This window comes from Gavialis gangeticus, unplaced genomic scaffold (assembly GCF_001723915.1).
Source record: "Gavialis gangeticus isolate Ggan-Ray unplaced genomic scaffold, GavGan_comp1, whole genome shotgun sequence".
Classification (NCBI taxonomy): Eukaryota; Metazoa; Chordata; order Crocodylia; family Gavialidae; genus Gavialis; species Gavialis gangeticus.
The window spans coordinates 14,983,053-15,009,034 of record NW_017728993.1 but is presented as its reverse complement, the minus strand read 5'-3'; the positions used below and the strand labels follow the sequence as shown (position 1 = coordinate 15,009,034).

The following is a 25,982-nucleotide window of genomic DNA, read 5'->3' as shown; positions in this document are numbered from 1 at the left end:
CTGAGGACCAGGCTTCCTCTGGAGAAGTGTCCTCAGGGCAGCTTCATGGTTTTGTTCTGGGGTTTGTGTGCACACAGAAGAGATGTGTGCAGGGGTGTGTTTCCTGGTAGCTCTGCAAAAGCAGTACAGACATGCTCTTAGTTGTCTAGATGCCCAAAGACACCTAACAGGTGGAACAGGCTGTGGCCCAGTGTCTTCAGGATGCTGGTTATGAAGGTCAGTTTGTGATAAGGGAAGGGGGGAGCAGTAGAGAAGGGAGCACGGGCCTCAGTGACTCAACTCCTAAAGGCAGGCTCCTATAGCAACACTAGCCCAACCACCGCAATCACCATGAGGATGCCGGCAAGGATACAGATGCTAATGAAGACGATGTCACTGGTGTCTTGGCTCTTGATCTCGTAGGTGTCTATGGCTTCGGTGTCCTGTTGCTGGGACTCCACCAGGTTCTTGGCGTATTGGCTTAGCCGGTAGGGATCGGAGCCTGAGAGGAGGTTTACGGAGGCTTCCTTCTTTTTGGGCTCGCACTGCACTTCGTACTTGTGAACATCCTCCTGGTCTCCTGATGAAAAGTTGATGTACAGGATGCTAACGATCATGGATGTGTTGTTTCTTTTCTGTGGGACAGGTGTTAAAGCCCAGTTTTGTATTTGACTTGTCTTTGTTTGGTGAATTAATATCTTATTTTCAGCCACAAAAAACCCCACGCCCACAACATAGCAACATTCAGACGATGCCGAGCCTTAGTATCTTAAGAGACAAAGACTGGGTGCAATGTATTCACAGTGGTTTGTTGCCAACAGCTTAAAAGCATGTGGCTCAAATGTGTGCTAAGAGCTAGAGTCAGGAAGGTATATAGGGCCTGAAGTGATCTCAGCAGGTCTCCTAGTCCATCATCTTACTCTGAGACATGACCAAGTGTAGACAGATCAATCTTGACAGACACGTGTCTCACCTGCAGTGACCGTGGCCCGTGTCTGAGCCTAGACTAGGAGGCAAAAAATAGGTGGATTCATGTCTTCTGACTACCCAGAAAGATGTAGCTTTATTTCCACAGGGACTTCAACAAGAGCACCAGGTGTTCCCCTCCTCTGTAAAGCAGGCCAGTGGCCCGGTCATAACAGGACAGGTCGCATGGTTCAACCTGGGCTCTGTCCTGGGCCACATGCTGAGACACGTTGCTGAAAGCTGCAGTACTGCCAACTCTCATGCTTTTTGGTGTTGCTGTTGAAGTCTACACTTCAGGAATGTGAAAAACGTAGCTCTTTCTTATATATATGTATATAAATAGAAACATATATAAAAGAAAAAACTAAGGTTTTCACATTCCCAAAGCATAGACTTTCAGAACAACACCAAAAATCCTGAGAGTTGGCAATACTGAAGATGGCCACTGAGTTTGGGTTCCTCGGGCTCTTTTGGCCCTTGTCCCATCTCTGCATTCACACAGCAGATGGGTCAGACTGTCCAAAGGAAAAAAATATCACAATCCAATCTGGCAAAACTGATCTCTGCCAAGGCATCGCTTTGAACATCAGCCCCTGCCTATAAATTAGGGAAAATACTTCTTTTTCCCCACATTTTGTTTATCTTGCAGAACAAACTCTTACTATGTAGCTCGATAGAAGCAGGGTTTACTGCATTACTGCAGGGGACTACGAGTCATACCGCGTTATGCTGATTGCTTACCTGGGACTCGGTACCACAGGTGTCGAACCTTGTGTGGATCCTGAAGTTCAGGCCGACCACCTGGGCAGGACAGGAGGGAGTCCCTAAGTAGATCTTATTTCTCTCCAGCTGAGCCAGAGACCTCATGGGGATCTGGATCTGAAAGTCTGTGCGCGTGCAGCTGACGTTCATGGGCACAACTGGAGGGGGAAGAAGAACACAAGCAAGAAGTTCATCTCAAAAGTTGCGAGGAACTGGAAGGAGAGGGGATTGTTTCCAATATTGTAGTTTGCAACAGATGTTGTAAGCAGAGAGTATTTCTCCAGTGTAGAGTATTTTTACAGCTATTTTCAACAGTTTTTTTTATCAACATATGAAACAAAACAGTCTGCTCTGGCATGCAGGTCCAAGGGCCCCGGAGCTGCCAACTTTCACATTAATGAGAGTCTGGTGATATTTTGTTTTTGGTATTTAGGAGTTGTGTGACTAGGCGAGGCTCTCTGCATTCCCTTAGAAAGCCTAGGAAACATTACAAGCCCCCATGATAACAGAGAAAAACTTGAGCACTTGACTCAGGTGTCACCTAAAGGCTCAGAAACCAGAGGGCAAAGAAAAAGTTCCCCAAAGTTACTGGCAGGATTATTATTTTAATTATTTTCTATATAATTATTCTATAATAATACAAATATTATTATTTTTCTCTGACATCCACTGGGGCACAGCTGAATACGCATGCATCTCTGTCTCGGTGTGTGGTTAAAGTCTTTGGCACGTTTCAGGAGGGCCTGAATATCTTGAGACTTAGTTATCCTAGATCCTGCCCCATGACACACCTTCCAGGCCAGCTGGTAACTCACTCGTGGCACGGCTGGCTTTAAACATCAGTTGTGTCCGCAGACACATGATTGATACTCAGGGTGTTTCTACCAGACCTCTGAATGGGGAGGCAGCTACGTGACTCGAAGAGGCGCCTGGCTGAATTCGTGGGGAGATTGCAGGACTGGCTGCCATTTTTGCAGGCTGATCATGGTGGGCCCCCCATGCCTGATTGGCCAAGGGGCCCCAGTGGCCACCCTGTCCCTCAATGCTGATTGGCTGCAAGGAATATCTGTCATACAGCCCCACCCCTTGGCACTGATTGGTTGTGAGGACTGTACATCGTGTGGCCGCCAATTGGAGAGGGGTGGGGCTGCATGACAGGCATGACAGGCAGCCCTCTCAGCTCAGCTCAGATATTGCCCACTTTTGCAGGCAATGCCAGATTTTGCATTTTTCATGAAATTCACAAAATTGTGATTTCACTAGGTCCCTGCGCATGGGTCATCATCAGCAGAGAGTAAAGGATGCCTTAAACCAGGGAGGCCGACCATTTTGGCAGGCATGCCACCAAGTAATCCCTACGCCCTCCTTGAGTGTCCCTCCAATCCCCTTCCCCTGCCTGAGCTGCTGCTCTGCTTCCTGCTCCCTGCCCTATCTGCCACGTGCCACAAAGAGGCTGCCTGTGCCACTTGGGGCACACGTGCTGCAGGTTGGCCGCCCCTGCCTTACACCTTTCCTAGGCTGCCAGAGAAGACAGATCCCCTTTCCCTGTGCCCCAGGCTGTGCTGAAGCTTCTCCATGCATCTAGGAGCCCAAGACAGAGGGGGGTGGGAGGGACAGTCCAGGCTATGACCCCTCTGCCTGCCAGCAGAACGAGCCATCTAGAGGTAACACCCCAGAAGGGAGGTTGGCAGGAGGTGTAAAGCTATGTGCACCTGGGAGTGCCCTGCTTTCCTGTCTCCATGGGGCAGTGCAGCTTAGGATCACCCCCATGCTGGTCTATGTGGCCTCAACCCTCTATTAGGACCTCATGAGTCCTCTAAGGACACTGTGGCTTAGGCTGGCATACCACTCATCACATGCATACACACACATCAACCTGGACCCTGTGAGCTTCAGGCTGGAAGAGACCCCCTGGGTCATTGACCCCAGTCCCTTCCTACTGCCATACCACAAACTGGTCCAGCTCCATCTTATTCACAAATGCAGACCCAGCCTGTGCATTTATTAGCTAGTCAAGTCCCAAAAGTGGGATTTTCATATATTTTCTATCTCCAACAACACTCCTGTGCCTGCCCCTTTGTGAAGCATAATGCCAATCACCACCAGGCAGGAGCAGCGGCCGTTCAGGAGTGGAACAGCTTAGCGTATCAGGCCAACATCTCAAGTGCTAGGGGGCTGAACAGAGCGAAGCCCGTACCCAAAAGCCCATGGTCTCCCACGTTCTAGTATGGGAGTACATCTGAGTGAAGCAGGCAACCTCTTCTCTTCTCAGTGGCCCCCTTTAGAAAATGGGATGTGGCAGAACACCCTCATAGTTTTGGTAAAGGCCCACTGAGCCTAATGGGAGACCGCTACCCCTCATGTTGGGTAGCCATAAAGAAACTGTGAAACTCTTCTTTGAAGTGATAGTGGTCTCTAAGCCAGCACAGGCCACTTGAGGTGAACTAGCTGGGTGGACATGCACATGTGTGGGAGTGTGGGTGTGTGTATGTGTGCAAGAGAGAGAAGCAAGCATGAACATATTGGGACAGAGATGGAGAGTAGAGGGAAGCACCGGCACAGCCTGCACCGACACAGTGATGTGAAACTAAGGCGGGGCGGGCAATTATTTTAGTCAGAGGGCCACTTACTGAGTTTTGCAAGCGATTGAGGGCCGCATGACAGGCAGCCAGGGGCAGATAAATATTAATTTTCTAAATTTTTTAGGGGCCCCGCGGGCCGGATAAAATGGCCTAGCGGGCCACATCTGGCCCGCGGGCCGCATTTTGCCCACCCCTGGAAGGCAAAGCCTGGACAGAGTTGTCTGGGAGATGCCATCTCTAAGAGCGTGTTCATGCAGAGCTAGAAACACCCTCATCTGTCTGACTGCCCTGCGTTCAGCTAACCAGGACTCAGCACAGTCTCTGCAAATGAACAAGGCTGCAGCCCGGGAATCCCTGGCTCCGCTGGGGATGCCTCTCCTCACTGGAACAAATGACAAATCTCCACATTTGCAATAAAAAAGGGGGAAAACAGCTACTTCACAGGGTGTTAGAAAGATGGCCTAGAAGCTGCAATGAACTCCAATGGGGTAACATGCTCCAGGCCTTGTGCTTCATTGGTTTCGACTCTGTGGCCGTGTCCAGATGACCGTGGCTGTGAGCTTTGTGGCACTGCAGACACGTCTGCGGCGCCACAGACCTCATATTCAGCCATTCATTGCATTTCAAGGTAGCAGCACGTGGGGGTTTTTTTGACCCCTGGATATCCAAGGGTAAAAAAAAATGTGCAAAAAGAAGTGGAGTGGCGCATGAGGGGCAGCACGTGCCACTTAAAACCGGAGCCTGGCCGGCCAGAGCCACACTCCAGCTGCTGGCCAGGATCTGAGTGGCAGCCCCAGAAGCCCCCCAGGACCCCAGGTAAAGCTTCTGGCCCCAGCCTCCTCTACCCTACCTGGAGTAACCTGCCATGTGCCAGACAGCATGTGACTTAGGTGTTCCCTGGGAACAAGTAGCAGCAGCACAAGGTGTCCCACTGCTAGTTGTCCCTGTGCGACCAAGCATTCACGCCCATGTGGATGTGGCCTGTGAGTCAATTTGCTTCATGCACACTGAATCTAAAATGCCACCAGCCACATTTCGCACCAACTATGCACTTGCGTGACTGCCTCAATGAGGAGCAGGATAATGGAGAACCAGACCCCTGATCTACAGTGCTATGATCACCTCCATGTTTGCCAGCAAAGTGTGTGGGCTTTCTACATGCAAAGAACAAATGCATAAGCCTCTCAGAAAGAAAAACCCAGAGCAATCAAAGGTAGCGCTTATCACGGTTCAAACCAAACACTTCAGCAATATAAATTATTGAATTATTCTAACTCTGTTAGAATTTCAGGCTTATGAAACTGATAAGATGCAATACAATCAACATGAAAAAATGGTGTCACTTGGCTACATTCAGTACATTATAAAACCATTAAAAGATTTACCAAATAACTAGAGTGCATTAGATCAAGAGGAGGAAGAGAAAATGGATCCTTTCACCCTGCTGGAAGACTTTCTTTTAAATGACCATAAATCACATCCACAACCCAATTTGCTTCCTTTTATGGGCCAGCTGGAAAGGAAAATATTTATATGGAATAAAGAAATACAGAGCCGATCCAGCCCTCTGATTTCTGTTGACATGGTTTCATGTCCGGTACCCAGTGCTGACCAGTGCACAATAGTACCGAAACTCCACTGCCTTCAGTGCTTGCTTCTACCCTACTCTCTGTGTTGTATTGCCACCAAGGCAACTCCCTTGGTGATAATGCCAATATAAAAAGTCCCAGTGTTCCTACTGCCACAGGCTCTCATTCTTTGACTGCATACAAAGCTCAGGAGAGCAATTTCAAGTCCACATGTGTTTATTATTGATATTTAGGCTTGGCCGAGTTCGATTGTTGCGCGCCTATACACGTGCGCCTTTGTGTTCTAATTAGAACGCATCGGAACAGACTCGATTAATCGAGTTCTAATGAGACCGCTCCAGTGTGTCTCACCATCACGTGTATTAAGTGTCCCACATTTTAAAACAGCTGCAAGGGCACTTTAAATAAAACTCATCGAATGAGCTTTAGTTAAAGCGCCCCCTGAGGCCATTTTGAAATGTGCGGTGCTTAATACAAATGATGGTGAGGTGTTTTAATTAAAGCAGCTCTCTGGGAACCACTCCAATTTAAACGCACGCCCCATCCCTGTGCACATCCATAGACACCTTTTATTTTTTAATCACTTTGACAGCTAGTATTGATGTTTATTTTTAAGCATTTATTTCATTTTTTTATGGATTTAAATTTTCAGGATTGTACCAAAAGGAGTCTTGGGAGTAGACAGTTTATTAATGACAAACGTAACCGCTGTAGGACTGCCGCCAGAGCTGCTATCAGTTCTGACTTTGCTCACCCGAAGCTCCCTTGTTTGCTTTGTCACTTCCTCTTCCTTGGCTCCCAGTCCCCTGTGGCTCCTGGGAGTTGCAATCGAAACTACCATCAGCACAGTTCATAGGACTGCTCCCCCTGTCACCACACACTCCATCAGCCATTGTTTTCATGTCCCCTTTCTATTCATTTTGATTATTAATGGTGGAAATATTTTTTCATCGGTCCGTGAGATGAAACTGATGTCTATCAACATTTACCAACAAACATTGAATCCTGCCAAGCCTTTTTGTATTCCAGGAGAGCCAACGAAGTGTAGGGCCAGAGTTGGCCTTAGGGAAAATGGCGCTCTGGGTGAACTCGTGTTTGGGTGCCGCCGCACATATTTTGGTGCCTCCCACCCCCAAGTCAGCGCCAGGCAGGCAGGGGCAGGGATCTGCCAGGGCAGGGCGGGGTGGGGAGAGTGCTGCTGTGAGTGTGGGCTGCTCACGTGTGTGTGTGCATGTGCGTGCGTTCAGTGCCCCCCTGACTGCAGCACCCTGGGTGGTCATCCGTGTCACCCACCCCTAAGGCTGCCTCTGTGTGAGGCCTGCACTAAGTGTGCTGGTTGTGGTACATATAAAATGTAAGCGTCAGAGGCAGTTCCTACTCTTTATAGTCGAGCGATGCCTTGAGATGGGGACTTCAAGTGCCGCGAGGAGCTCTTGGCAGGGTTAGGTAAAGGACGCAGACCTCACATGCCCTTGGCCGAACCCTTGGCCACCCCTCTGTTCTTGAGCTGTAACTTGTCTATTTGAACCTCTTCCCAAGGAAAAGCCCAAGCATGCCATGCGAGGGGCTCATTGGACACAAGAAGAAGCAACCCGGCGTTTCATCAAGACGCCGGTCCCGTCTTTTGCAGAGGATGTTTATAGTAGGCTTGTACCACACAGACTCTTAATTACAAGCAGCTGCAGCTGCATAAATCATTAGCCAGTACGCAAAACGAACATGCCGTGTTCATTTACCGAGGAAGACAGTGGTTTCATGTTCTATTTCTTCCTTTCACAACTGCATGTTAATCACATTTGTTTACGAAACGCGGCTGGTGGGGGAGACGCGAGAGGCCCGAGCTCACTTTCCAGCTCAGACGCAGGCTGTCCCACCAACCTTAGGCAAGCCACTTCACTTCTCCGGGCACCTCTCTCCTTACCTGCTCTGGGTTTTGTTAGTTTGGGGCAAAGATTCTCTGAGTAATGAGCTAGTGCAATCTGTCCAGTTATTTCCATTTTCTGGGTGACGCCTGCAAATGGGGGTTATTTTTTAGTCCTGTGTGTTCCCGTTCATCGGCGACTTGCCAACTCAAGGGACAGTACCGCGATGGGACACCCCTTTCGGGCTGGTATCAGGCTACCAACTGGAGCAAGGAGATGCTGCTATAAAAACCAACGCTACACTGTGACAGGCAAGGCAGGCTCGTCCGCTGCAGGCTTCAGGCGATCGGATTCAGAGCAGACGCAGGGAGCCTCCCCCAGAGTCTCTTGCACGTTCCCCTCGCTGATCCCAGCTCACTTTTCAACCAGAAATGAATCCAGCCTCACTGCCCTTGTGTAGGGAAAGGTTTTACCAAGCGATCACCTGAGACCCAGGGTGGCTAAGTGAGTCGTTTCAGGTCACAAAGAAAGTCTGGGGCAGAGCAGAAATTAGAAGCGTCTCCTTCTGACTCCCACCATCCTCCCTCCTCTGTCTGCACGGGGTCTTCCCCGAATCCGATCACCACGGAGGAAGCTGATGCAACGGTTGCAAAACGGGATGAAGCCAACAATTTTACAGTCACGGCCATGTCCGAACCCAGCCAGCCACTGCCAGCGAATAGTGGGCAGCAGAGCCCAGGAGGCTCCTGCGTTGGGGGCACCAGCAAAACACTGAGGTTTTTTCGTTGCGCCAACTTTGAACAGGAATTAACTTCTGCGGCTGGGTTATAAAACCCTGCACACATCAGGTTTGTAATCACAACCCGGGCTCCACCTTGACGACAGCAACAGTAGCAGTGGCTGCTCTTCTCCACCTCAGACTTGGTTACTTAACACGTGTCGTTTCACCGCACAGGCACAGCATACACCGTGCTAGTCCCATCTGCAAACACGCAGCAGGCTGCTCCTTTACTAGTAGCCTCCTGCATACCCAGAGAGGATCATCTTGCGCAGAAATAGGGTATGAATCATCCCCCGACACCCAGGTCAGCTCGAACGCAATTATCTTGAAATACAGCAAATACCATAAATTTGCCAGCTTTTGAGGAGGCGCAAAGGTTGACAAATATATGAGAAGCACTGTACAGAGAGGGAGCGTGGGGCTGATCCTCCCACCCACCATCTCCATAGCTTTGAACTTGCAGCTGGAAAAGCAATGCCTGCCAAAGCCATGATTTTTTTTTTGTTTAACTTGCAAGAGAGACTAAGCTGATTTGAGCCCGTTCCAAAGACTTGACACTTGTTGGTAACGCTGTGTTACTTGAATGGCTTGGCAAATAAAATCTGGCCCCCAAACACGAAGTACGTGGGACAATTTATGCCCAAGAGACCGTTCCAGGAGAGTGCGAAATGCTTGCTGAGGTCTAGATAGACCTCCCGGTAGGATGCGCAAGGGGAGTCGCGTTGCGACTGCTCATGGTCATTGAAGGTCAGGAAAAATGGTCTCCTGATGGAGCTTGTTCTCTTAGCTCCCAGCTGTTTGGAGGGCAGGAGATGCCCCTGCAGATGTAGGTGGCTTGGCTGACATAAATCATAATGCCAGAGCAGGTTCAACCAGGTCCCATTGTGACACTTCAGGTGACACGTAAAGCTGCAGGAGCTGACTTCCTGCACAACACAAGCCAGAGCAATTCAGCCTTACTCTTGGTGTCAGCTCCGAGAGTGGACTGCCAGGACAAGGGAGAATGCATTACAAAGTCGAAGGTCCACCTCAGGTAGGTCCCACATTGGGCACATCACTGTTGGTAGTCTGGGGGCTGTCACAACTCATTGACGTTTGAATGACACCCGAGGGAATGATGGGGCCAGCATCATATCTCGTTGCCTTTGACGACTCAGTCCAAATAACCCCAGACCTCTTTACAGCTGGGTTAGTAAGCCATGGCCTCCAGCAAGAATTCAGAGCAAAGCCCAACCTCAAAAAGCTCCAGCCAGGCAGCCAAGCCACGCTGCCACTAGGCTGTGACCCCCCCGCAAGAACGATGAAGCTGCCAAGCTGGCTCATGCTGATGGTCCATCTAGCCCAGTATCCCCTCTCCAGCACCAGCCGGTGCCAATGTGGCTCTGAGCCTGGTACAAGAAACCCCCCTTAGGGCCCTGTAAGATAAATGGCCATCCATCGGCGTCTCCTCCAGAGCCCTTGCCTACGGACCTGGCTTCTGAGAGCTCACCATGGGCAAGAGGGCACTGGGGACCTTGTTATAAGGCATTCATAGGATGCCTGTCAGGGTAAGGGCAGTATTTATAGAATAAAAAAGGAAGTCATTTACTGTAAAAGCTACAGTGGTAAATAAGAAGCAGAGGAAGATCAGGCTTGGGTGCACGGGAAGGAAATACTGTGTTTTCTGGTCATAGTTTGCCACTCGTCTATGCGCTGTGTTGGCCAAACTCATCTCTGGTAGAGCTCCCTAGGTAAGCAGGCGCCCGGCATGAATGTGACCTTATGCTTTGGGTGAGAGCTCGGAAGGGTCTGGAGCCCTTGAGCAGTGAATAGGGGCACTATATCCCATGGTGTTCATTTTTAAAACGTGTCCTTCCCATTCTGACTCCCAGCTGAAGTCACGAAAGCAGAAATATTTCCTGTTGAGGGGAACGTGGAAGATGTCTGTGTTATTTGTATGCCATATGGCAGGGGACTCGTTTTACCTGTTTCATCTTGTGCTAACTTCAAGGAGTTAAATTGTTTCTAGAGACCGTTTGGGGGAGTGGGAAATGGGCCCTCAGAGGATTAGCCACGTGGCTCTGTCTGAGCTGGGGGCTGTCACAACTCATTGACGTTTGAATGGGTCTCCCTTGGCAGCAGAATGGGTATGCTAGAGCAGCATTTCTCAACCCATGGGTCACGACCCAAAAGCAGGTCACAAGAATATATGAAAGGGTCATAAACAAGCATGGAAAAACAGGGGGAAATGCAGATAATCATCGATTTTTCTCCTTTAAAGGAGAAAAATGTGGGAAACTGCAGGTTTCCCCTTGCACCCTGGCAAAGGTCCAGCCTGCGAGGAGCTGCTTGGAGCTGGGGGAGTGGGTGCCATGTGCATGTGTGTACATGCCACGTGCATGTGCCAGGCTGTAGCCCCATGTCTGCTGTCAGTGCACAAATCTACTAGTCTGGGGGGGCACAGGCATATCCCCCCTTCTCCCCACACACACACACGCTGCCCCACACACTGGGGAGCTGAGGCCTCGGGGCAGAGGGAAGTGGGTTGGGAGTGAAGGGCACCAGCAGGGCCAAGGGGCTGCAAGTCGGGAGCGAGGGGCACCAGCAGTGCTGGGAAGCTGTGGGTTGGGACTGGGGGGCACCGGGAATTTGCATTGTGCAAATTGCACAATGATGAATGTCACTTGAGAGTAATGAAGAGCCACATGTTGATATTGCTGTTAATGTTTTCCTGTTGATGTTGATTTCTGTCTTTAAAATTAAGACTGTTAACCTGTAGTACTAAGTATTTTGGGGCCAACTTACATGTGTGTTTTCTACTTAAACTACTTACTAGGTCGGGAGGGGCCACTGACGTCTACAAATGGGTCCTGTTATGAAGATGGTTGAGAACCACTGTGCTGGGGGGGCAGGTTCTGCCATCTAGGCTAGAAACTAAGCAACAGATTGGTGGGGGGAACATGGTAGCAAGGAGTGGGAGCCATACAAGGGAGGATACCAGCCATTTTAAGGAGAGAGGAGGAGGAAACCAGGTGCAAAAGGAAGAGGGCCCGTGATTCAGAGGAGTTCGCAGCTGCAGGAGGGGGGCGGGATCCTGGATGCTGTAGCAGATTCTGCTCAAATCCCAAAGCATGGTCAGGAATGACAGGGAAACTGAGGCAGGAAATAAAGTGAGTGAGTGGGTCTGAGAGAGACAGAAATTGTTTTCTTGCACCATATAAAGTACAGAGCAGTTGTGTTAGGGACCTTTCCGAACCTGGTGTCCGCCTGAAGACGGACACCCCTGGAGCCCCTGAGCAGACACCACTCGTGCACCTGAAGAGGTAAACTCCTAAGCCAGAGCACCCACAAGGCCAGCGCTCTGGGAGAGCAGGCATTTAAGCAAGCACCAAGCTTGGGGGTCTGCACCGATCTCCAAATCTAATCCGGGGTCCCCCGACTTCACCAGCCCATGGGGACAAGTGCTGAGCACATGATGCCCCACAGGCAACATCAAACATTGCTGTCTCTGAAGAAACACGCAGTCAATGCAAGCAAAATTCACCTGTGGCCCCATAAACACTGTCAGGGGATCTCAAAATTGCCTGTAAGTCACAGGCTGAGGACCCCTGGGCTAAGCAGTGGGCACAGGAGGTCTCAGCCCTTCGAAGAGGTGCAAGGCAGGGCATGCACCTCAAGAAAATGCCTAGAGACACGAGCCGTAGGCAGCACTGGGCTCTGCTATGAGTGACAAAGCTTAACAGCTAATGGGTTGGGTGCGATGGGACCCAACTAGCATCCTAACACATATCCAAAAGAGAGTTTGACCAACCCTGTGACGCACTGCACTCACTTCCACCCGGAGAGGCATGAACAGCTGAGTGCCTAATCCATGTGCACTTGCTAGGAGTGCAAAGGTCCAGCTGAGTAACTAACTGCACATGCAAAGAGCCGGTTACACATCTCCCTGACTCTGCCTGGCTTGCATGTGCAATTAGTGCAAGTCCAGGGCACAAATGCGAGTGCACAAAGATGCGTTCAGTTTTGGAACTCAAAGCTGTTGAATTTTCCCTGGCTGTCTCTGTACTCAGGATTCAGGGCTGCTTTGCCCTGAAACCCATCCAAAATGTCATAGCAAAAGAATAAGCAATAGCAGCACACCCACAGGAAGAGGAAAAAACAGCTCCACGCATCGAGTGCTGCCTTACCTCCAATGTACACTACCGAGAACCCCCTGTTGGCTGTGTTCCTGTCTGTGTGGAGGACCAACAGCAGTTTGTTTCCACTGGAGATTATGGGAGATGGCATCTCTCTCCCACACCACTTCCCCAGCAGGGAAGCCTTCTCATTGCCTCCATCAAACACTGCCAGATGGTCGTAATCACAGCCATCTGTCAGGCTGTTCCGTCCCTCCAGATCCAAGTCCAGGAAGAAGACTTTGATTCGGTATCCTGGGGGCAGCTGGATGGTCCACTGACATTTGATATTGTTGGGGTAAAAGTTGGGATACTGAGGGCTGGAGAAATTCCCTTTGACGACTGTGTAGACTTCTTGGCATTCGGCTGGGTAGAAAAGAGAGGGGGAAACGCTTTACCAAACCAACCCAAGCCCAGGGAGGCTGTCAGGATTGCTGGGGGCAGTTCACTTGCTTTATGCCTAAAATCTGTTGCAACCGTACTCGTTTCTACATTGACACCTCATAGCCACATGCTCTGTGTGTTCAAGGAGCCAGCGGGGACAGAAGACATTGCACGATGGTGGCAGACTGCCGAGGATGTAAAAAATCATGATGATAATTAGCACAAGCAGGCTTTTTGTCAGGGAGGTTCAGTGCACTCAAACAACAAAGGAAAAAGGCTCATTCTCCCATTTCTACACACCTACAGGTTTGCAGAGGCTCAAAGGAGTCATGGGCTGATGTTGCCCTGTTGAAGTCTGTGGGAGCTTTTTCATTGACTTGAAGGGGACAAGGGGAGTGGACGATCTTGCTGTTAAGGCACTTGACTAGAAGCCAGAGCTCTGGGTTCAGCTCCTGCCTCTGCCACAGGTTCCTCGTGTGAACTTGGGCACGTCACTTTACCTCCTGGCACCTCCGTTCATTATCTGTACAGTGAAGTTCCTGAACCCGCAGGGGGGCTGGAAGGGAACAGGCACAGAGACGTGGGAGATGCTCAGATGCTGCAGTTAGGGGGGCTAGGGAAAAACTTACCGGTGGTGACCTGGTGGAGAAGCAGCAAAGCTCTATCCCTTTTCTGAGACATACACCCAGGGGTGATGGCCCAGGAGAGCAAGAGAAGGGACAGAGGGCATCCCACAATACTGGAAACTCACCTGGCATCAGGGTTTGTCCATACCTGAGTAAAAGTAGGCCTTGAAGCCTCGGCCTCCTATATTGAAGTCTGACTTGAAGACCACCAGGAGCTCGTGGGTGGAAGAGATGATATCAGGAGGCTTCATGTTCCCACAGTAGCGGCTGAGGTGCGCGTCCCCCAGAGTGGGCCCATCGAAGATGGCCACGTAATCAAAGTTGCATTCCACATTGTTTTCCATCTGCAAGTCAATGAAGACCAGCTTGACGACAGAGTTTGGAGCCGTCTGGATGATCCAGTGGCACTCGGCATTGTTGGGGTAATTCTCTGGGTAATCAGGGCTTGTAATCACTCCGGAAAGGCCTGTGAGCACCCCTCCGCAAACATCTGGAAACAAACACAGTCCTGTTACACGTATCAGGCATCGAGACAAAGCAAGAGGAAAGCAGAAAGCCCAAAGCTTGGGGGTAGAAGAGCCAGGCGTATGTCCCAGCTTCAGAAAGTGGAACAAATGCCGTACGAGGGGAAGACCACGACGCCACCTCCCATTCCAGCACGAAAAGAGGCTCCGAGCAGAGCAGAGCAGAGCATGCTTTACCTCCCCTGGAAACTGAGGCAAAGTCGTACTGGTCGATAGTGTAACTAGGAATGAAAATTTAGGCGGTCCCTAATTAATGGTAGACGGGCAATGACCAAAGGCTTGACATCACAGCAACTCATTTATAGTGCATATGCTTGGAGACAGGCTCAGGTGTTAATTCAGGGACTCTGCTATACCGACACACTCCTATGGCTCCAGCCCTGGTACTGGTCCTGTTTCTTACAATGTAAAATTGTCTGTCACATGATGCTCCTGCACAATTAATGGCATTGCTCGTTAACTTCATACTACAGGCCCAAATTCTGCCCTCGGCTATCGCTTGGCATCCTGTTAATGGCCCAGGTATAACACAGGGGTGTTCAACCCCTGGCCTGTGGAGCTGAGTCATCTGCCCCAAGGGTCTGGACATCTGGGGCAGTGTTAATTGCCATGTCCCTCCTGCCAAATTTCTGAGCCCATGAGGAGCCCTGCAGGCTGGAGAATGTGGCCTTTGTGCCAGCGTGCAGCTGGAGCCAGGAACATGGGGTCAGGCCAGCGCATGGCTGGATCTGGGTGTGCAGATCACATTCACGGACAAGCTCCACGTGGTATCTGGCCCAGGGACTGATCCTGGGTCACTGACCCAGCCTGTCAGTGGGGCTGGACGTTTGGGCAACCCTGGTATAATAGATTGCAGAACTTTTCTGCAGAAGTCAGAGGAAGGAAGGACCCAGTTTGACTCTCAGAGGGTGAAATTGCTGGCTGGCAGTTAGGAAAAACATCCTTTCCCTGGTAAACTGAATATAATTGCCCCCAGAGCCCTGTGATTTTACCAGGTCCCCTTTCAGTTCAGAACAGCACTTTGAGCTGGATAGACAAGCCTTGCAACTGATTTTGGGGCATCTTCACTAGAGCTCATCCAGATGCCTCGGAAAGGCTGGATTCATGGGTAGAGCCGATCTATTGGGGGCCGGGGGGGGTCTTCCTATCCCTAATCATTTCATGCTGTGAAATTCTTTGGTGGATCCCGTTTCCTTCAACACTGCTCTTGTTACAGTCGCTCTGTGCCCAGTGCTACAGAGCAAACCTGGAAGGTTTTCACCAACACATTTGAACTCGTGAGCTTCTGGAGGAAACTCCATGCAACGCCTTTCCTAACCTTTCTGGTAAGCTGCGGAGAAGCCGTGACTGGCCACATGCTTGTCCGAGTGGAAGATGATGGACATGACGTGCCAGGAAGACGTGAACTGCGGGGGGGCACTCGTGCCACAGAACGTCCCCAGGAGATTCCCTTGGTCCTTGCGGGCCCCGTTGTAGATTTTGATGTAGTCATAGTCACAACTGTTGTGATACTCCAGGTCAAAGTGGCTGAAGGTTAGCAAGACCGAGGAGCCTTCTGTGACCACGATGAGCCATGTACATTCGGTGTCATAGGGGTAGAGTCCGGGGAAATTAGGGCTGGAGAAATTGCCATGAGGAGCTGAGAGAACTTCCCCACATTTGACACCTGTAGAAAGCAACAACAATTCAGGTAAAAACAGCAGAATATGCAACTGCTCTGTGAACCTCCAGAGTCCCCGGTTGCCTTGTCCTCTTAAGCAGCAGCCGTGTGCTGCCTGAAAGGTGACTCATTTCAGTGGTGGGCAGAGTGATTTCTGTACAGACTGTCACGCTGTATGAGTCAGCAGGGTGCTTTTGTTGCCAACAAGGCTAACGGCGTCCTAGGCTGCATTAATAAGAGCATTGCCAAAAAAAAAAAAAAAAATCAAGGAAAGAAAATGATTGCCTCCTGTTCTGCCCCGGTGAGGCCACATCTGGTGTCCTGTGTCCAGCTTTGGGCCACCCACTACAGAAAGGACGTGGACAAGTTGGAGTGAGTCCAGCGGAGGGCAGTGACGATGATGATGGGGCTGGGGGACATGGCTTAGGAGGAGAGGCTGAGGGAACTGGGCTGATTTATTCTGCAGACGAGGAGACTGAAGCGGGTTTGACAGTAGCCCTTAACTCCCTGAAGGGGGGTTCGAAAGAGAATGGGGCTGGCCTGTTCTCGGCGGTGACAGGTGAGAGAACAAGGAGCAATGGGCTCAAGTTGCAGCAAGGGACGTTTAAGCTGGATACAGGCAGTCCTCAGCTTACAACGTTTTGCACTTACAACGTTTCTAAATTGACACCCTGTTTCGACTTTATGACGTCAATTTTGACTTTACAACGCTTAATCTGACGTGACGCCACTCCGGTGAACGAGTTCACTGCATCCTCCATCCCCCTGGAGAACGTCTGTGCAAACTTCCTGGGACGCTTTCTTTAAAAAAGCAGACGAGACTCCAGAAAAACCTGCAGCCAGGACTCCCGAGAAGAATCCAGCCAGGAGCCCTTCAAAAAGCCCAGTAAAGTCACCTCAAGGAAGTCCTTCCAAACCAATATGATTGCTATTTACAATATAAATGCATTAATGTAGCTATATTACTCATCTATAATTGATCGAGTACAAAATTCTGGGGTATTTTTGGTGAAAATTGGGTACCAGGCCTTGGTTCAGGAACCAACCCCCATTTATAACATTGTTTCTTATGAGAAAATTGGTTCCAAGTTACAACGTTTTGACTTAAGACGCGGTTTTCAAGAACCAATTGTGTCATAAGTCTGAGGACTGCTTGTGTTTGGAAAAACTTTCTCACTAGGAGGGTGGTGAAGCACTGGGACAGGCTCCCCAGAGAGGCGGGGGAATCTCCATCCTTGGAGGTTTTAAAAGCTTGGCTTGACAAAGCCTTGGCTGGGATGATCTAGCTGGAGCTGGTCCTGCTTTGAGCAGGGGGTTGGACTAGATGTGACCTCCTGAGGTCCCTTCCAGCCCTCGTTTTCTATGAGTCTTTGCTTGTAACATACCTTGGCCTGAAGGGATCAGAGGCCCAGAGGTGGGTTTCAAGAGCAGAACGCAGCCTGGGGCTGAGGCTGCTGCTCCCTGGCTATTTACTGGTACAAAACGTAGCAGCGATTCATGGTTGCAAATTATTTGCTTTTGGTCAGTGTTTGTACGCTGCTCTGCCCTTTCTCCCTTCTCCCCTCTTCCTGCCACTCTCACTTCACAATTCCTTTCTTCGCACCTCTCATCTGAATCACAGGGCCCGGCTTTGCAACTGCTACTTCTCCTATGGACGGATGCGCACGGTGATGCAAGGTTGCTTTTCTTGTTAAAAAAACTCATTCTACTTGCTTGAAATTTTCCTGGAGGAAACAAGCCTGTGTGTGGCCCTTTGTGCCACATCTGTCTTTACTTTTTGCTAGGGAAAAAAAAAATTGTTGATCAAATTTGCAAGTAACATAGACACGGGCCTAAATTGCAACCTGGCGGGCAAGCTGCTTTCACACTCCAGGACCCACCACCTCCCTGGGAGGCAAAGACTGTCCGTGCGGACAACATTACGAGCAGCATCTCTTGATGAGTGAGATCTCCACCAGGCAAAAGGGTGCTGTTATGAATGAACAGCTGGGAGCCATTCCTCCTCACCGTAGCTGTCTCCGGCTGCCCAGGCAAAGTATCTTCTTAGCACATCAGGAATCACGAAGCACCAAGAACCATAAAAACCTGTCCTGAGACCCCATCACACAGCCAGCATATGAATGGCTCACTGGAGTTCTCCAACAGGCCAAAAGAGGACAGGACCACTTAGTTTTACCTAGTACTGCATGTTTCTCTATACTGATGGAAGTACGCTGGACCGAAGCCAGGTCCAAAGAGAGAGCTTGTTTGAAAAAGGCATGCAAACACTGGACCTGGGGCATGAGAACCCATTGCCAAAATGGGTCAGAACTCAGGCCTACCAGCTCCATCAACAGCCTTTTAACCTTCACCCCTCAAATGCCAATATGCCGGTGGAAAAAAACATATTTCTTGGCGGTATCTTAAAATTCAAGCTCAAAGAAATCAAGGTTGAGTGCTTGATTCATTTAACAATGAGTTATGTATGTACAGATTGATTTTCTAATGAAATCTTTATCCCAAGGCATAGTTACTATAAAATAAGAAGTCAGGTGGTAGAGGAGGGGGGAACCTGCAGCTCAGTCTAATGGACTAGATAAATATGGGGGTATGGGAAGCAGATACATCGCAGCTGGAAGCAAAGACAGACCCTTTTTTGCCCTCAAAGGGACATGTGTAGATTCCTTAACAAGTCTGCGTGCTATCTATCCGAACAAAGTCTATTGCAAATCAATAGCCAACCATTGCACCTGGCTTTTCAACACCCGCTCCGGTGCCGTGAACTCTGCAGGAAGGAGGGTCTCCGTGGAAGTAGGCACTGCACCAAGCACAAGGCAAACAGTTAAAGTGTGTTTGTGTGTGCGTGTACACACCACTCAATCCCTGGTGGTAATTACCAGGGACAGGCAGTGAAGTAACAGAAGGAAGGCATTAAAAGAACAATGTTATTTAGATAACTCTCTAACAGGGGAGCCCGCAAGAGGGGTTACTAGTTCAATGCACAGACAACCACTGATCAATGAATAGCTCTATGCTTTGAAGTACTTAAGTGAGTGCAATAAGGGACAATGTCTTATAAGCAGTCAGCACTGCATGCTAGCTCTTTGGAGCAAGGGGGAATTTGTTGCATCCTACTGGATTTCTTCCAATTTGCAGAGCAGAGGGCAGGTGCTTCATAGGATTGAGAGGCAGCAGACCCGAGTTCTCAGCCTGGCTCTGCCAATGACTGCTGGGGTGAGCCATTTAGCCCAACGGTTTGCAACCTTTTTTAGATTAACGGCACTTCTCATAGACTCGGGGCTCCCCTCAAGAAATGCCAGCTATTAGTTTGCACTTATTTTTGACTGCAGAAAAACACTAGAGTAATTCTTCTGCCGCAAAGAATTCGGAAAGACCCCAGCAGAGCAGAATGTGGCCAGAATGGATTCCTATTTGAAATCTCAGGGTTTATCTTGTGAATCACGCTTGGACACCTATGTGTGGCACTCTCAAAAAGATCTCAAGGCACCCCAGGGTGCCTCAGCCCCTGGTTGAGAGTCAGTGACCTGGTGTCTCCACGCTGGTGTTTCACCTCAGCGTAGCCTGCAAGCTCTTGGGGCAGCAAGCGTCTCCGCCGAGTGCAGTGGGCCTCCAATCCCAGCTGAGTCTCCTAGGAGCTAATTAATATTAGACATGGTCTGTAACAGTACAGCAGAATGACACAGGATCATGACCCATTTGACCAGCACCAACAGACCTAGGTAGTCCAAGTCCAGAGGGTGTTGATGCCCCAGTCCACCGGGGGTTTTGATTGATAGCTCAGAGGCAGGCTCTTACCAAGCTCTTTGGAGTCCAGCCGTGCTGGGATGCTGCCATGTGCTGGAAGCTGGACACAGAGATGGTTTTGGTACCACTTGGGGCCTGGCACTGCATCTGGACAAGCACTACTGCCTTTACTCCTTTGAGCCATTCCCCAAATATGGGAACTATATGTGTGTTGGAAATAAACACAGACTGGGAAAGCAGCAGCTCCAAATCTGTACCCACTCCATAATCTCCCAGCAAGGCAATAGCCTAGACCTGGGATGGACCCTTGAAGGAGCTGGATGCCTCCTGTGCTTACTGGCTTCTTTAAGGGAGAGCAGATCTGAACTTTGCCTGTTCCTTGAATCAGAAGCAACTCCCTTGACTCTCAAGGGAGTTAAGCTTAACTTCTTTACTCCACTCTTTGCATGCTTCTGGCTCCATCACTCCATTGGGAGACACAGATTGTACAATGCCCTCCTACCTAAGAGGGTATTTGGATGAGCATCCAAATTCTCAGGTCCTTCTCTGAACCAAACAGGGTAGAGAAACCCCGCAGAGCTCACCCATCTGTAGCCACTGCCTCTATGGGGAAAGCAATTTTTGGAGAAGCCCAGGCAGCACTGAGTATATGTAACAAATTTATGAGGCCTAATCTTTAGAGAGATTCACATCCTCAGTCCTTTTAGAAACAAGCTACAAATACAACCCGGCACCAAAACGGCCTCAACCTTTGCTGAGCTGCTCCTCCAGAGCCAAATATTAGGATTCACTGAAGTCTTTACAAGAGGTATCCGATGTCCTCAACCCTTTGGGAGAGTGTGGGTCCTCCTAGCTAGTTTAACCAGAAAACCGAGCTATCAGCTTCCAGCTCTACCAAATCTCACCAGTTCTGTCTGACATTTCCTCTGGGACTCTCCCCAGAGCTTATCTAGAGAAGTGAGCAGAGAGGGGTTTGTAATTGCCAACACGTGTGTCAGAAGACTACCCAGACCATGACACTGAGATAACCAGATTGCCAAGCTTAAGCAAAATAAAAGTGCAGCCCCCAAAACAAGCAAGCAGCTTTCTTAACCATCTGATCCTATGGCTAGTGCAAAAGAAGAGCCACCCTCAGGCCAAACACACAGGTAAAGATATGCGGCCAGTGCTTACAGATAATGTAACAGGATTTTAGCAATGGAGGTCAAATGCGACATTTCTACGCTCTAAAATCGAAGCCACAACTGCCCCCCTGCTTTGTAACCAGCTGGTAGAAATCAGCCTAGTCCCACTGATTTCGGCAGAGCCAGCCCTTAAGCGCTGTTGCACAAGCAGGTGGGATGAATCAACCGAAACACAGCACGAGTGCTGCCGGCCCGGGGCTGTCCTGCATAAGACCTGCATGCAAGGTAACATATCCCATCCTTGACCTGTAACTACCCCAGTCCAGTAACTCCAGGAGAGCCCTTTCGGCTGTCCCCCTGTACTTCAAACAGTCCATTTATAACCTCTCACCCTCCCCTGTACCTGGGCAAGAGAAGGGAGAGATGCCGCAGTAACTCTTGATTACTAAGGAAAAAGCAGCAGTGCTGCCCTGTGCTGCATCTACAAACGTTACACTATCTAGACAGCGAGCAATCACTAAAGAAGGCATAAAAATGAGTAAATCCAGTTTAAAAAAAAGACTAATGCATAATAATAAGTCCTGACCTGCAATCACAGACTATAAAAATGGGTGCTATTACTGCCTATGAGGCTAGTCATGTGGGTATGTAGATATGAAGGTAAGGACTGTTGGGGGCTTCCAGGATCAGGAGCTGAAACAACGTAAAATATTGATACATCCAACAAAACATTAAGGCCAGAGAAACAGGCATCGTTAATGCAAACCCACTGCTAGCTGGTCATACCTACTGCCAGCATCCTGTAACTATTACCCCAGCTGGGAGTCAAAGTCCAAACGTAAAGGAGTCACTTCAGCCTGGTGTGGAGAAGAGCTGAACAGATCCTTACCTTTCTTGGCATTCACCCTATTTGTTACACACCAGAAAGTTATTGCCACCAGACACCTGATGTGAATATGCTGCATCCTCAGATAGTGCTGTGATATGAGGCAAACAAATCTTCCGTCATGAAGGAGCAAGAGTATTTTCAAAGCTGTCTATCTGAGAGGGGTAGGGGGGGAAGGAGAGAAAGAAAATAAAAAGCAGGAGGGCGGGAGAATTAATAGTGGAATGAATAATTCATTGCTTGTTTGAATTAGTAACTTGATCTATTCCTTGCTTCCTTCACTCAGTTTTAATGATCTGGATCAAATGTCCCTAGGATTTACACTATACCAGATACCTTGTCAATACACTATATTTAGAAGAGATATTAATGTTGCAGATATGGTGTCTAACTGCAGTAAGTCTGGGCTGACAATGCGCCCTGAAGGGGCTATGAAAATAATTTAGTTCACAATGCAAGATAGTGAACCAAAATGGGAATTTCAGACTTCACACGGAGAAGTACCTTAGGAATTAGCTTGATTTATACTGCGGCACCCGCTGCACAAAGCCAACTGTTGATAAAAGCAAGGCAAACAGAGAACATATTTTAGTCCATATTTTCGAAGGAAACTGTGCTTCAGTGCCATTCCCAGAGATGCCGTGCAACACATGTGTAAACGACTCGGGGATCTTCTGACACAGAGGCACTTGCTCAATTATCTGCCAAAGGGTCGGGCTGGTTATTTAGTAGCCACTGCAAAATCAATACTCCCAGTCGAAAAAAAAATGGAAGGCTGTTGTGCTGCACAGCTAGGCCTGGAAGCGGGGAAAATGTTTCCCCAGGATTTGGTTGGTTAAATGTCAGTGAGACAGGGCACCCCAACTGACAGCCCCTGGCCTGGTCTTGCAGCACCCCCTCCCAGCCCAGCAGACTCAGACTGCCAGTGATGGGCACAGTGCCTCTGAACACGGCTTGATAGGTGCTGCTGCTGAAAGAGGAGACCTCGGTACATTAAAGCGAGAACAAAGCAGGGTTACTTAGTGGCAAATGAGCTGAAATATTTGTTTCCAACAGATTATACAAAAAAAAAAGACTTTCAACTGGCTTCCCAGCCCTGACCATCACCCCAGCCTGACCTGCCATTCAACAGAATACACTGAAATACAGAGGTGCTAACAAGGGGCATGAGTAATATTAAGCCACCCCCAGGTTCAGCCCCTGGGGCTGATTCATCCCATCCTTTCTTAATCGCTGTCTCTTTTCTGTCTTGGACTGTATGTTCCTGGCGGCAGGGCGGTACTCTCGTTCACTGTCTATCAAGCACTACGTGCCCCGGTCGCATTACAGAACCATGCTGAGATCCTGGCAGGACTCGGGGCCCCATTTTGTTAATCAGTGTACTTGCTTATGGAGACAGCTGCTGTCCTGGATGGCTCAGGTGGAAACAGGCAAAAGGTGAAAGGAAATAGTCACCGCATTTTACAGTTTGGTGCCTGAGACAGAGAGATGACATGCCAAAGTTACCTGTAAAGCCTATGGCATAGCCCAGGGGCGGGCAAAACGCAGCCGGGGGGCCAGATGCGGCCTGCCAGGCCATTCTGTCCAGCCCACGGGGCCCCTAAAAAATTTAGAAAATTAATATTTATCTGCCCCTGGCTGCCTGTCATGTGGCCCTCGATGGCTTGCCAGAACTCAGTAAGCGGCCCTCTGCCCAAAATAATTGCCTGTCCCTGGCATAGCCAAATGTTGAATCCAGATCTCCCGAGGGCCAGGTCAAAACCGACCTTTCTGTGTACGGTAGAAGAGTGGTGTCCAAGCAGTAAATCCCATGTTTAAGTGACACTGTGTGCGTTAACAGGCATGGCTTATCTCTCCGGCTGTCTGCAAACAGATTGCTACCCCTCTAGGACTGTTGCTGTCACTCCTCTGTTGACTTTTTCCTAGCCTAATCTCCATAAACAACAAGAACAGATTAATAACTTTCATTTACTGGTATGCATTTGACCTGGTGCTGTGTTAGGCCCAACCCAGGGCTCACATCACCTTATGTCACTCTAATGCAGGGGGCAGCTATGTTTAAGTGTCACATAAGGAGGCATCATCTGATAAGGGCAATATGCTCAGGATAACACCATGTCTTCAGGTGACAGAGGGGGTCCTTGTGCTGGAAGTACTTGACAGTCCAGGAAACCAGAGCCCTATGTGGGAAGTACAGCTCCAGCTGTGGGAGTCAAGACCCCTCCATGTAGTATGCCTGAATGCCTTATGCCTTACTGGAAGAGCAAGTGAATCCCAGGACATGGACATGAGCTCAGAGGCCCTAAACTAGAGAAACATTTGGGCTTCCCCCCATCCTTTGTGGAACACACGGGCAAGGCTCGGAGTCAATGTCTTTGTGTTCATCCCACTTCTAAACTACCAGACACTACCGTTGCGAATCACTTTGGTATCTAGGCAAAAGCTCCCTGACGGGGCTAGCTGTGGAAGCAGTGGATGATACAACACAACCTTTCCCAGTCTCCCAGCCAGGAGAGAGGAAGCGAGTGCAGTTCATCATCTCCATGCAGCGGCCTGCAGCAGCATCAAACTGCAGCTACGGGCATCCAAGCAGTACAACAAAGTGAATGTCTCCCGCCGGGTCAGTCATCGTTGTCCTCATGCAACCTGAGTGAGGATTACTAGAGCAAATAGCACTGACCCTGCCACTCTTCTTACCCTGGCTTCCCAAACTGTACCATCCCAAGGGGCTTACCTGTGAGTCCAGTCCACACAGATAGCCTCCAGGTGAGCTCCAGACAATCCCATGGCTTTGCAAACCTGACACCCTTCCCTGCTCTATTGGGAGAGGAAGAAGCCCACTACCTGGAGAACAGAACTGGCCAGATATATTGCAAACCCAAAAACATCGGATGTCGTGTCTCCCAGTGTTATTCATAGGACAGACTGTAGAGGCCTCAATCGGTATCAGGACTGCATTGTACTGCACCCTGAGCAGATGGATAGCAACAAACTGTCCTGTGTCCTGAGAAAGTGGTGGGAGAAACAAAGGCATGGGGACCATGAATTTACTTGACAAGGTCACACAGCAGGTCAGCGGTAGAGCTGGGAATAAAAGCCATGTCTCCTGCTTCCTTGGTTCATTCCTCAGCCACTCACCCATGCTATTTTCCATTGGCATTACCTCTGAAGGAGACCTTGTGGTCTTTGGACATTGCCTAACAACAACAACAACTGCCATTATCATCCCAGTGCAAATAAAACCCCTGCAATAATTTAACATCCCCTCCCCACCAATTATTATATGTAAAGCCTTGCCCTCTAAGAGTGAACAGAGTAATGTTTCATCAGTAGACTTAAGGAGAACAAAGCAAATCCAATTTATATAACCCCCCTCTCTCTCTCTCTCTCTCTCTCTCTCCCTAGTGAAAGAAATGAAAGTCTCATTTGTCTCACTGTTTATGGAGGGTGGACTGGATAAAGTCAACAGTCTGAATAAATAGCTGGAGGAGTGTTAGCAACACATTTTGTATATACCAGAGTGCATCGTTTTAAGTAGAAGTGGCTGCATTTCATTTTAACTCATTCCCGTTAATGTTTAACTTGCCAAAGCATCTTGAGCAGAAGCTACCAAGTCAGCCTGCAGGTATGAGAACAACATTTTCCCTTCCGACCCATCAGTAAGTTGAGTGTGACTGTAACTTAAGTCTTTGCAATGTAATGTGAGAAGGTTGTAAAGTAGACCCGCTGCTTAGACATGCATGTCTGGTACCTTCTGTGTCTCTGTGTGTCCTGCATATACTCGATGTGTACTGCAACAATAGCGCTGCATGTGTTTGTGAGGGATTTACCGTTTACATATAACATGCAGTCAAGTTGTATGGGGGAAAATCTGTTTTGAGCTTTTGCTCTAAGCACTTAGCTTACTTCCAGTTGTTTTGAGCCGATGGAAGTGATTTACAGAGCTGAAAATGAGAGCAGAATTGGGTGCTGACTCTTGAGCCTTAAGACAAAAATGTTCAGTACTTGTTGGCACCATGAGAATGAGAAAGCTCACACGGACAGGCTGAGGAAGGTTCTCCAAGAATCATACCACTTAGAAAGGTGCTACAAAGCACAGGAAGCACATGATTTACTTAAGGCAATCTTTAAAGCGGTAATCTTTATGCAAATGTCATTTCATCTAAGGGAGAAGTACCCCGTTTAATTTATGCTACAGGACAGAAATAGATGTTGTATTTGAAATGGGATCACCTGGGCTGGGCTGTGTCCTGGCATGGCTGATCCACTTCATTGGCATCTAGAGATATCACCAGAGCTGTTGTCCAACAGGGTCTGGCCTCTGTTGCTCCTGGGACCAAATCCCATGGGACAACAGCC

General features: G+C 49.2%; 1 protein-coding gene across 1 annotated transcript; it reads right to left on the bottom strand.

Moving 5' to 3' along the window:
- CDCP2 (CUB domain containing protein 2) lies at window positions 1-24,817 on the bottom strand. Its single transcript, XM_019528299.1, has 6 exons — window positions 24,787-24,817; window positions 15,528-15,875; window positions 13,834-14,175; window positions 12,688-13,041; window positions 1,687-1,865; window positions 1-614 (listed from the first exon to the last, which is right to left on the bottom strand). The coding sequence occupies exons 1-6, from the start codon at window positions 24,815-24,817 to the stop codon at window positions 297-299; spliced, it is 1,572 nt and encodes a 523-aa protein (XP_019383844.1). The 3' UTR covers window positions 1-296.
- Window positions 24,818-25,982: the final 1,165 nt, after the last annotated feature.